This window comes from Pan troglodytes, chromosome X (genome assembly GCF_028858775.2).
Source record: "Pan troglodytes isolate AG18354 chromosome X, NHGRI_mPanTro3-v2.0_pri, whole genome shotgun sequence".
NCBI lineage: Eukaryota > Metazoa > Chordata > Mammalia > Primates > Hominidae > Pan > Pan troglodytes.
This window is the reverse complement of record NC_072421.2, coordinates 3,324,780-3,337,210: the sequence shown is the minus strand read 5'-3', so window position 1 is coordinate 3,337,210 and position 12,431 is coordinate 3,324,780. Positions and strand designations below refer to the sequence as shown.

Below are 12,431 nucleotides of genomic sequence, written 5' to 3'. Positions count from 1 at the left end.
CCGCCCACCTCAGCCTCCCAAAGTGCTGGGATTACAGGGGTGAGCCACTGCGCCTGGCCGACAGGGTCTCACTCTTACCCAGGCTGGAGTGCAGTGGTGCAACCGTGGCTCACTGCACCCTGCCTTCCCAGGCTCAAGCAATCCTCCCACCTCAGCCTCCCAAGTACCTGGGACCACAGGTGTGCACTACCACACCCGGCTAATTTTTTTATTATTTGTAGAGACAAGTTCTTGCTGTGTTGTTCAGGCCGGTCTCGAACTCATAGGCTCAAAGAGCCTCCCACCTCAGCCTCTCAAATTGCTGAGATTTCAGGCATGAGCCACTGTGCCCGGCCAACTGTGAGTGACATTAATGACATGAGTTCCCTTGTGTGTGGCTGCAAGAAGCTCAGGGTCACTTTTGAGGACTGGTCTGCATTTTCAGTCTATGCTTTCTTCTCAGGAATATTCACATGCCTCACTTTTTTTTTTTTTTTTTTTTTTTTTTTTTTTTGAGACCGAGTCTCACTCTGTCACCCAGGCTGGAGCGCAGTGGCGTGATCTCAGCTCACAGCAATCTCCACTTCCCGGGTTCAAGCTATTCTCCTGCCTCAGCCTCCCGAGTAGCTGGTACTACAAGCATGTGCCACCACGCCTGGCTAATTTTTGTATTTTTAGTAGAGACGTAGTTTCATCATGTTGGCCAGGCTGGTCTACAACTCCTGACCCCAAATGATCCTCCTGCCTCGGCCTCCTAAAGTGCTGGGATTACAAGTGTGAGCCACTGTGCCCAGCCTGCATGCTGCACTTTTAAGTTTTTGATATTTTGTCCTTGTAGGTTGCCTAAAATTCTGACCAAAGGATGGGGTGCATATAAAGTCATACATCAATCTCCAACAAAGGATATCAAAATTATCCAACAGCTGACTTCCATTATGCGTTTAAACTAAGGCTTCATTCTTGTGGCTAGCCCCCGAATGCTAAAGCATACACTTCAGAGCTGCATTTCTGATATTTTTCCATTTCGACGGCCCCAAAAACATCTGTTCTTTGCAGGACGGATCCTTGACACTTTGGACGTGGAGGGTTTGAGCAACAGCACCCTCATTTATTTTACATCGGATCACGGCGGTTCCCTAGAGAATCAACTTGGAAACACCCAGTATGGTGGCTGGAATGGAATTTATAAAGGTAAGACTGAGATGCTCCCAGATCTTCATCTTGCAAGTTTATCTTTTCCCTGCAATTCCCAGCAGGGCAATCTATTCCAGGAGGGTCAATATTATTGCTCAGGGACAGTGATTTTTCCTATCCAGGGCAAAAGTGGTAATTTGACATACTCCAGTTTGAATTTTTGTTCCTGGACCAAACTGAGGGTCAGGCTGCTTATTCTGGTGGTTCAAAAATGAGATGCAGATGAACTGGGAGAGGAGGGAGTTTATTTCTGTAACCGGTTACAGGGAGGTCTGGAAATTGTTGCCAGACCAACTCAAAATTACAAAGTTCTCAAGAGCTTCTATTTCTAAGCTGTATGTCTGCGTGTAAGCGTGCACTCATCTAAAGACATTAGTGATGAACTTCTTCTAATCTAGAACTAAGGTCTGAGTCCCGGAGACCCTCCCCTGGAGACTAAGTAAATTGACTTAATCTAAATGGGTCCAGGTGGCCGGGCACGGTGGTTCATGCCTGTAATCCCAGCACTTTGGGAAGCCGAGGTGCGTAGATCACCTGAAGTCAGGAATTTGAGGCCAACCTGGCCAACATGGTGAAACCTCGTCTCTACTAAAAATACAAAAATTAGCCGGGCATGGTGGCACACGCCTGTAGTCCCAGCTACTCGGGAGGCTGAGGCAGGAGAATCGCTTGAACCTGGGAGGCGGAGGTTGCAGTGAGCTGAGATTGCGCCACTGCACTCCAGCCTAAGCAATAGAGAGAGTCTCCATCTCAACAACAAAAATAATAAAATAAATAAACAAATAAATAAATGGGTCCAGGTGCCAGGGCTGATTACCCTTACCTTGTCTCCTGCTAAATCACGGAGGTCTGGGGAGTTTTTTCAGACCTCTAATAAAACTTGTTTAATCCTAAAAGGGTCCTGCTAAGAATTCCTTGGTTATCTTGTCACGCTTCAAGGCCCAGGAGAGGCCTGGGCAGAACTCCTGGGGGGCTTTTGTGACATCCCGGCCTTTGTATACAGGCGCTGGTTGTTTCAGCTTTTGCTATTTAACTTCACCACTTGTCAGTGCTGAAACAGTTGTTACGGAGGCCTGTGTTAGTGAGACGTGGCCTGCCACGTTTTTGTGCACAATTAAGGAATTTTTAGTAGATTATCAGAGTTGTGTAACCATCATCATGTCGAGGAAAAGAGCTAAACTCTGTAAAACATTTGAAGAGGTTTATTCTGAGCCAAATAGGAGTGACCATGGCCTGTGACACAGCCCTCAGGAGGTCCCGAGAACGTGTGCCCAAGATGGTCAAGGCGCAGCTTGGTTTTATACATTTTAGGGAGGCATGACACAGCAATCAAATACATTTAAGAGACACATTGGTTTGGTCCAGAAAGGTGGGACAACTCAAAGCCAGGGGGCTTCCAACCTACAGGTAGATTTAAACATTTCCTGGTTGACAATTCGTTGAGTTTCTCTAAAGACCTGGGATCAACAGAAAGGAATGTCTGGGTTAAGATAAAGGATTGTGGAGGCCAGGCACAGTGGCTCACACTTGTAATCCCAATGCTTTGGGAGGCCAAGGCGGGTGGATCACTTGAGGTTAGGAGTTCGAGACCAGCCTGGCCAACACGGTGAAACTCTGTCTCTACTAAAAATACAAAAATGAGCCAGGTGTGGTGGTGCGTGCCTGTAATCCCAGCTATTTGGGAGGCTGAGGCAGGAGAATCCGTTGAACCCGGGAGGCGGAGGTTGCAGTGAGCCAAGATTGTGCCACTGTACTCCAGCCTGGGCGACAAAGCGAGACTCCATCTCAAAAAAACAAAACAAAACAAAAAAAAGATTGTCGACACCCAAGTTCTTATTTGCAGAGGAAGCCTTCAGGTACTAGGCTTCAGAGACAAGAGGTTGTAACATGCTTCTTATCAGACCTAAAGGCTGTGTGGATGTTAATGCCAGAGAGGAATCATGAGGCATGTTCGACTCCCGCTTCCTGTCACGGCCTGGAACAGTCTCTCAGGTTAAGTTTTTAAAGAGCTCTGGGTCAGGAGGAAGTCCATTCAGATGGTTGGGGGTCCTTAGAATTTTATTTTTGTTTTACAATCACTATTTTCATTCGTAAAATTTATTGTTATTATATTTATTTATTTTTATTGAGACAGTCTGGTCTATCTCCCAGGCTGGAGTACAGTGGTACGACCTTGGCTCACCGCAACCTTTGCCTCCTGGGCTCAAGTGATCCTCCTGTCTCAGCGATCATAAGTAGCTGGGACTACAGGTGCATGCAACCACTCCTGGCTAATTTTTGTATTTTTGTAGAGATGGGGTTTTGCCATGTTACCCAGGCTGGTCTCAAACTCCTCACCTCAAGTGATCCTCCCACGTTGGCCTCCCAAGGTGCTGGGATGACAGGCATGAGCCACCACATGTGGTCCACCACTGTTTATTTCAGAACATTTCATCACCTCACAAAAAAATCCTCTACTCATAGCAGTCACTCCCTTTTCCCCCGTGCTAAGATCCGTCACCCAAAAACTTATTTTTGATTTGTGTATTATTTAATTTTTAAAATTATCTTTTGTAAAGATAGGGTCTTGTTGTGTTGCCCAGGCTGGTCTGAAACTCCTGAACTCAAACAGTCCTCCCAGCTGGGCCTCCCAAAGTGCTGGGATTCCAGGCGTGAGCCACCATGCCTGGCCACAAAATTATTTTGTATCATTGTATATTTTCCTACTCTAGACATTTATGTAAATGAAATCATGCAATATGTGGAGTTTTTTTGTTTTTACTTAGCATGATGCCTCTGAGGTTCATCTGTGTTGTGGAAATGTTTCATTCCTTTCCATGGCTGAATATATTCCATTGTGTGGACTCAGGTTTGAATTTTACCTTCAGACAATGCATCCAAGAAGGATAAGGCCAGGCGCAGTGGCTCTCACCTGTAATCCCAGCACTTTGGGAGACCGAGGCAGGCAGATCACTTGAGGTCAGGAGTTTGAGACCAGCCTGGCCAACATGGTGAAACCTCATCTCTACTAAAAATACAAAAATTAGCCAGGCGTGGTGGTGCACGCCTGTAATCCCAGCTGAGGAGGCTGAGGCAGGAGAATTGCTTGAACCTGGGAGGTGAAGGTTGCAGTCAGCTGAGATTGTGCCACTGCACTCTCGCCTGGGTGACAGAGTAAGACTCTGTCTCAAAAAAAAAAAAAAAAAAGGTAGAAGGGTAGACACCTAGCTGGCCACATTATATTCAAACCTGTATTCCATTGTTTCCAAACACGCCATTCTTTCGTGTACCACAAAGATTCTAAAATGTGCTGCCCCGTGTACATGACTTCACACTGTTGTGCTTACACATTTTGTCTTCTCCCTGCTTAGAGAGCTTTATTTTTCAGTCCTTGAAAGAGCCTTTTTAGGCTAATATTGGCAAATATACCTATGATGTATATTTGCTTTGAAGTAGATGGATACATCAGTCTAGTACATATGTAAAACGGGATATATAAATGCCAACTACATCCACTAATGCCTTCCCAAAACAACTTCACATTGAAGGCCTGACTCCTCAGAAACCTTCTTTATCTCATTGCCATTGACGTTAATGTATCCTCTACCCAATCTGGTTCTCTGTGCCATCAAGAATGTCAGTATTATAAACTGGCGGAGCTTTAAACAACAGGAATTTATCCTGTCCCAGCCCTGGAGACCAGGAGTTTGAGATCAACGTGTCTCAGGGAAATGTTCCCGCCAGAAGCTCTAGGGGAGTCTCCTCCCTGCCTCTGCCAACACCTGGGGGCCCCAGGTGTCCCTGAGCTTGTGGCCACATCACTCCAGTCTCTGCCTCCATCTCTATGTGGCCTTCTCCTCTGTGTCTGTGTCTCCTCTTCTGTCTCTTAGAATGCTGTCATTGGACATAGAGTCCATCCTTCTCCGCGACGATCCTGAGAGACTTAATTGCATCTACAAGGACCCCTTTTTAAAATAAGGTCCCATTCACATAATCTGGAAATCAGGATGTGGATATATCTTTTAGGAGGACTACACTGCAATCTACTGCAATTGAATCCACTTCTTTCTGGATGCTCTAGGGGAGGCTCCTTCCTGCCTCTCCCAGTTACCGGGGGCTCCAGGCATCCCTGGGCTTGTGGCCGCATCACTCCAGCCTCTGCCTGTCTCCACGTGACCTTCTTCTCTGTGTCCGTGTCTCCTCTTCTGTCTCTTAGAAGGACATCTGTCATTGCCTTTAGGGCCACCCTAATCCAGGATTACCTCAAGGTCCTTAACTTGATTATATCTGCAAACCCCCTATTTCCAAATAAAGTCTCATTTATAGGCTCTGGGAGATATGACATGAACATGTTTTGGGGTCACCGTTCAATACGTTATAGTTGTATCCACTTTCTTCTTGAGGCTCTAGGGGAGGATCCTTCCTGCTGCTCCCAGCGCCTGGGGGTTCCAGGAGTCCCTGGGCTTGTGGCCACATCACTCCAGTCTTTGCCTCCATCTCCACATGGCCTTCTCCTCTGTGTCTGTGTCTTCTAAGAACAAGAGTCATTTGCAGTGAAGGACCTAACTTAATCCAATGCACACTAACCAATAACAAGGTTAATAAAAAATATAAAATCAAACCTCTACAGGGGAACTACATGAGATTGAATGTTTTAATGTCACTAAAACAGAGAGAGAAAGAAAGAGAGGGGGAAAGAGAGAGAGAGAAATTGAGACTCAGGGAAAGAGAAACTTCAAACAAGTGAAACAAGCAGAAAAGTTAAATCAGCCAGGCTGAGCATCTATTTCTGGTTTTTAACCACTTTCTTTTGTTTCTGTTCAAACCCAGGTGGGAAGGGCATGGGAGGATGGGAAGGTGGGATCCGCGTGCCCGGGATCTTCCGCTGGCCCGGGGTGCTCCCGGCCGGCCGAGTGATTGGCGAGCCCACGAGTCTGATGGACGTGTTCCCCACCGTGGTCCGGCTGGCGGGCGGCGAGGTGCCCCAGGACAGGTACAGAACAACCCAAAGAAACAATTCAGCTTTGCACAGACACAGCAACACTTATGGCAAACGAACATGTCACTTTGGCTTTGCAGTAAGGCGTCCCTGAAATTGTTCCCCGACCAAACCGAGGGTCGGGCTGCTTAGTCTCATGGCCCAATAACGAGATGCAAATGAACGAGGAAAGAAAGGAGTTTTATTTCTGTAACCAGATACGGGGAGAAGGCTGGAAATGATCACTAGACCAACTCCAAATTACAAAGTTGTCCAGAGCTTCTATACCTTCTAAGCTGTATGTCCACATGTAAGCGTGCATCCATCTAAAGACATAAGTGATTCAACTTCCTTTCATCTAGAACTAAGCTCTGGGTCCTGAGGACCTTCCTCTGGAGCCTCAGTAAATTGACTTAATCTAGATGGTTCCAGGTGCTGGGGTGATTACCCTTATCTTGTCTCCTGCTAAATCATGGAGGTTTGGGGAGTTCCTTTAGACTCTCAGTAAAACTTCATTGTGGAGGTCTGGGGAGTATCTTCAGACCCCAATAAAATGTGTTAATCCTAAATGGGTCCTGTTAAGAATTCCTTCATTATTTTATCGCGCTTCAAGGTCCAGGAAAGGCCTGGGTAGAACTCTTAGTGGGCTTTTGTTACATTCCAGCCTTTGGGTGCTGGCTCTTTCAGCTTTTTTTTCTTCTTTTTTTTTTTTTTGAGACTGAGTCTCACTCAGTTGCCCAGGCTGGAGTGCAGTGGTGCGATCTAGGCTCACTGCAACCTCCGCCTCCTGGGTTCAAGCGATCCTCCTGCCTCAGCCTCCCGAGTAGCTGGGATTACAGGCACACACCAGCACACCTGGCTAATTTTTGTGTTTTTAGTTGAGACGGGGTTTCACCATGTTGGCCAGGCTGATCCCGAATTCCTGACCTCAGGTGATCCACCCGCCTCGACCTCCCAAAGTGCTGGGATTACAGGCGTGAGCCACTGTGCCTGGCCAATTAATTACTTTTTAGCCAAAGGTGACGTTTGGTGGTGACTAACGTGGGCAGCTGCTGCATTCTTCTTCTAAGCGTGCTAATGCACACACATGCCTTCCATCCATCTGCGTTCACACCCAGACTTTCCCTCCACTGATACAACATAAGGAGAGTGCACCACCTGGGGCTGGGACTGGTGGATGCTGGAGGGACAAATGTCCAAAGTCCCTGTTCCAACCCTGAGCCATGCCATGTTCCTTCCTGCAGAGTGATTGACGGCCAAGACCTTCTGCCCTTGCTCCTGGGGACAGCCCAACACTCAGACCACGAGTTCCTGATGCATTATTGTGAGAGGTTTCTGCACGCAGCCAGGTGGCATCAACGGGACAGTGAGTAGGGGAGCCCCTTCCTAACACCCTTAGGGAAAGAGTCCCTCTGTGCAGGAAAGCACCATGCCCTAGAACAGGCTGGGGATGGAGCTGCATTCCAGAGTCCATCTCCATGTCTCCGTGCTTCCGTTTTTCTCCACGAGCTTTTTAAATTTAGTTTTTGTCAATATGTGTCCCTCTCATTCCAGCGACATGCCTTCTGAGATCACCTGCCAATCGTCTTAAAACGATGGGGAGTCGTTACCTATAGTTTAAGCACCATGTATGGGCTATATTTCATTCTTTCTTCCCTGCACTATATGAAGTGCAACTTTTATCATCATCACACACACGTATGTGCATGCATGCACACATGCACGCACACATGCTTGCACACACGTGTTCAAGACTTTTCTAGTCTTCCTTTTTTTATTTTTTTGTAATTATTTTTTTGAGACTAGTCTTTGTCGCTCAGGCTGGAGTGCAACTGCAGTCTCCCGGGTTCAAGTGATTCTCCTGCCTCAGCCTCCTGAGTAGCTGGGATTACAGGTGCCCACCACCACACCTGGCTAATTTCTTGTATTTTTAGTAGAGATGGGGTTTCACCATGTTGGGCAAGCTGGTCTTGAACTCCTGGCCTCAAGTGATCCACCCTCCTCGGCCTCCCAAAGTGCTGGGATGACAGGCATGAGCCACCACGCCTGGTCTCCAATTTTTCTTTATTAAGTTGAAACAAGGTCTCAGTATGTTGCCCAGGCAACTCCTGGGCTCAAGCAATCCACCCATCTTGGCCTCCCAAAATGCTGAAATTGCAGGTGTGAGCCACCACGCCCAGCCTTTTGTAGTCTATTTTATGCATCTAGATGTGCTTCCAAATGTTTTAATCACCTGACCTTAACACGACTTCATTTTCTTTGTGAACAGTTACAGGCGCACTCCTGTAATCCCAGCTACTTGTGAGGCTGAGGCAGGAGAATCACTTGAACCCAGGAGGCGGAGGTTGCACCACTGCACTCTAGCCTGGGCGACAGAGCAAGACTCTGTCTCAAATAAAAAAAAAAAAAGAAAGAAAAGAAAAGAAAAGAAAAAACTGACTGAGTGCAATTCACAGGCACTTCGTGCTTTCACAGTGTTGTGCAACCTCCACGTCTATGTAGCTCCAGAACATTTTCATCACGCCAAAAGCAGACACTGTTCCTATCAGCAGTCACTCCCCATTTCACACCCTGCAGACCCTGGAAACCACTACTCTACTTCCTGTCTTTATGTGTTTCCCTATCCTTGACGTTCAATATGAATGGAATCACGCAATGCGTGCTCTTTTGTAACTTCTTTCTCTGAGCGTAGTATTTTGAAAGTTCGTTGATGTTGCAGCCTGTGTCAGTGTGTCATTCCTTCTCATAGCTGCACAGTATGCCATGTAAGATGTACCATGTTTTGTTTATCTGTCCATCCATCGATGGACACTTGGGTTAGGCCTACCTTTTAGCCCTATGAAGATGCCATTCTCCAGCAAGGCCCTATTTGTCTATGCCAACTCTGTAATTATTATCTTTCCACCAGGAGGAACAATGTGGAAAGTCCACTTTGTGACCCCAGTGTTCCAGCCAGAGGGAGCCGGTGCCTGCTATGGAAGAAAGGTCTGCCCGTGCTTTGGGGAAAAAGTAGTCCACCACGATCCACCTTTGCTCTTTGACCTCTCAAGAGACCCTTCTGAGACCCACATCCTCACACCAGCCTCAGAGCCCGTGTTCTATCAGGTGATGGAACGAGTCCAGCAGGCGGTGCGGGAACACCAGCGGACACTCAGCCCAGTTCCTCTGCAGCTGGACAGGCTGGGCAACATCTGGAGACCGTGGCTGCAGCCCTGCTGTGGCCCGTTCCCCCTCTGCTGGTGCCTTAGGGAAGATGACCCACAATAAATCTCTGCAGTGAAAAGCTGGAGCCCCGATTCCTAAATTTTGTCACTCAAATTGAAACAAACCAGCTGGCCATGGTGGTTGTCATCCCAGCACTTTAGGAGGCCACCACAGGAGGATCACTCCCGTGATCAAAACCAACCTGGTCAACATGATGAAACTCTAGCTCTACAAAACAAAAATAAAAAAAAAATTAGCCTGCATGGTGGCACACGCCTGTAGTTCTAGCTTCTCAGGAGGCTAAGGCAGGAGGATCATTTGAGCACCGGAGTTGGAGGCTGCACTGAGCTATGATTGTACCACTGTACCCCAGCCTGGGCAACAGAGCAAGACCCTGTCTCAAAAAAGAAAGAAAACAAAAAAATGAAACAAACTTCAGTGTCATGTTAAGATATCTATTTGCATAAGGATGACTAGTTTCCCCCTGTGAAAAACAAAGGAAAAGGCAAGAAAAAGTAGAAATGAACAATAAACACTGGCCAGGCGCAGTGGCTCACGCCTGTAATCCCAGCACTTTGGGAGACAGAGGCAGGCAGATCACTTGAGGTCAGGAGTTCGAGACCAGCCTGACCAACATGGTGAAACCCTGTCTCTATCAAAAAAAAAAAAAAAAAAAAAAAGCAGCAGCAGCAGCCAGGCGTGGTGGCATACGCCTGTAATGCCAGCTACTCAGGAGGCTGAGGCAGAAGAATTGCTTGAAGCTGGGAGGCAGAGGTTGCAGTGAGCTGAGATCGTACCACTGCACCCCAGCCTGGGTGACAGAGCAAGACTGTCTCATCAAAAATAAATAAATAAACAAACAAACATTAATAAAGCACCGTTGAATGATCACTCAGACACCAAACTGGAGAGGCAAAGTATCTCCTGGAGTCGGGGAGGAGTCTGTCAATGGACCCCAGCTCAGTCTGGAAGAGGCCTGCCCTGTAGCCCACAACAGCACAAGTCCCAGCAAAGGTGTCTCTGTGACCTACAGGTTTGCACATGAACAGGGGATAGGCCCCAAAGATAAAAACTGGCACTGATGTGGCTTTGTCTGTGGTGCCCATTTATAGTGTTTGTTTATCGTTTACAGCCACAAGGATGAACTGTGCTTCCCGTTGGAACTGTTTTCAAGTGGTTTTCTTTTGTCCCCAGTGCCCCAGGTGATTTGGGCAAACTCTGGCTATGGAAGCCGCGCTGTGCAGGCAGTGTTCGCCCCAGCTCTGAGCTGCAAGGTCATTGCATAATCAGGCTGTGCCTTAATTGTCTGGGCTGCTAGAATGAAAATACCATAAACTGGGTATCATCAAGAATATTTCTTTCTTGCAGTTCTAGAGGCTGGATGTCCAAGACCACGGCGTGACGGAAGCTGTGTCTGGGGAGAGCCTGTTTCTCGGTTCACAGCTGCTGCCTTCTTCCCATGTCTTCACACGGTCATCCCTCTGTGCCTGTCTGTGTCCTATCTCTGATTCTTGTTTTTTGTTTTTTGTTTTTTTTTTGAGACGGGGTCTTGCTCTGTTGCCCAGGCTGGAGTGCAATGGCGTGATCTCAGCTCACTGCAACCTCTGCCACAGGTTCAAGTGATTCCCCTGTCTCAGCCTCCCGAGTAGGTGGGACTACAGGCGTGCACCACCATGCCCGGCTAATTTTTGTATTATTTAGTAGAGGTGGGTTTTCACCATGTTGCCCAGGCTGGTCTAGAACTCCCGACCTCAAGTGATCCGCCCACCTTGGCCTCCCAAAGTGCTGAGATTACAGGCGTGAGTCACTGCACCTGGCCCTAATCTCCTCTTCTTATAAGGACCCCACTCCTATTGGAATAGGGCCCACTCTTGTGACCTCATTTTAAAGGATGAATAAAAACCTTATTCCTGAGAGTTTGAAGGCAACACAATTCAGTCCCCACCACATTCTCCCCTGGGAGTAAGGAGGTCTTTCCAATAGCTCTTTCTGTCTCCAGATTCAAGCAACAGGTCCCTCCTCCCACTCCTCCAAGCCTAGGTATGTGACGAGCAATGCCCCACCCTGTCACCGCCTCAAGAACATGTCCTCAAATTATCCAATCCACATCAGCCTCCAAGAATTCAGGCTGTGCATAGAGACCAAAAAGTCAAATCCATCTCCAGCCAATTCTCTTGGGTCAAGAAAGAAATAGTAGGCCAGGTGCAGTGACTCACATCTGTAGTCCCAGCACTTTAGGGCACTAAGATGGCTTGAGGCCACGAGTTTCAGACCAGCTGGGGTGACATAGCGAGACCCTGCCTCCACATAACATTTAAATAATTAGGTGTGGTGACACGTGCCTATAGTCCCACCTACTTGGGAGGCTGAGGTGGGAGGATCACTTGAGCCTTTGGCCTCCCAAAGTGTTCAAGGCTACACTGAGCTGTGATCGTGCCACTGGGCGACAGGGCGAGACCTCATCTCTAAAAAGAAAGGAAGGAAAAAATGGCAGGAAGGATGGAAAAAGAAGGAAGGAAGGAAAGCAAAGAAGCAAAAAGAAAAAGGAAGAAAGGGAGGGAGGGATGGCAGGAAGAACCAGTTAACCCCTATGGCTTTCCCCATAGCCATGGCTTATGGAACAAGACCAGCACTTTGGGTCAGCTGTGCCGGATGTTCCCGGCCCACAGAGTCACCTTTAAGTTCTTCAGCATCCACTGGGGAGAGTCACTTCTGTCTCCACACTTGCCCACACTCTTGAGCTTGATGGCTTTGAAGCCAAAGTCCCCATGGAGGCTCCATGTGCTGAAAGTCATGTGAGACCCTCAGGGTCAGGGCTTACCCACCCTTTCCATCCCCACAACCTCCCGCAAATATGACTTCTGGAGCACCAGCTCCTACTGCCCCCAGGCCCCATTTCCAAATCCTGGGCACCCAAGACAGCTCAGTGTGTTTACATAATTTACCTAAGGGCACCCAAAGTTCTTTTCTCTCTAGTTCTCAGGAATCTCAACTCCCAGCAGCATAGGATTTCTTCCAAGGATCAAATCTCCGCTCCACCCCTGCTAAACCTCCTTGCAGAACTGCTTCTGGGCTGTCTCCTGCCCTCCTCCTTCCA

General features: G+C 47.8%; 1 protein-coding gene across 7 annotated transcripts in view; it reads left to right on the top strand.

Moving 5' to 3' along the window:
- ARSL (arylsulfatase L) overlaps positions 1-11,250 on the top strand; it is a 34,887-nt gene extending 23,637 nt beyond the window's left edge. For all 7 annotated transcript variants that reach the window (XM_016943891.4, XM_054677072.2, XM_016943889.4 and 4 more), the window contains 4 exons: positions 1,036-1,170; positions 5,983-6,145; positions 7,375-7,496; positions 9,039-11,250. In XM_016943891.4, coding sequence (XP_016799380.1) covers positions 1,036-1,170; positions 5,983-6,145; positions 7,375-7,496; positions 9,039-9,397 — 779 coding nt within the window. In that variant the 3' untranslated portion in view covers positions 9,398-11,250. The remainder of the gene's footprint in view (positions 1-1,035; positions 1,171-5,982; positions 6,146-7,374; positions 7,497-9,038) is intronic.
- Positions 11,251-12,431: the final 1,181 nt, after the last annotated feature.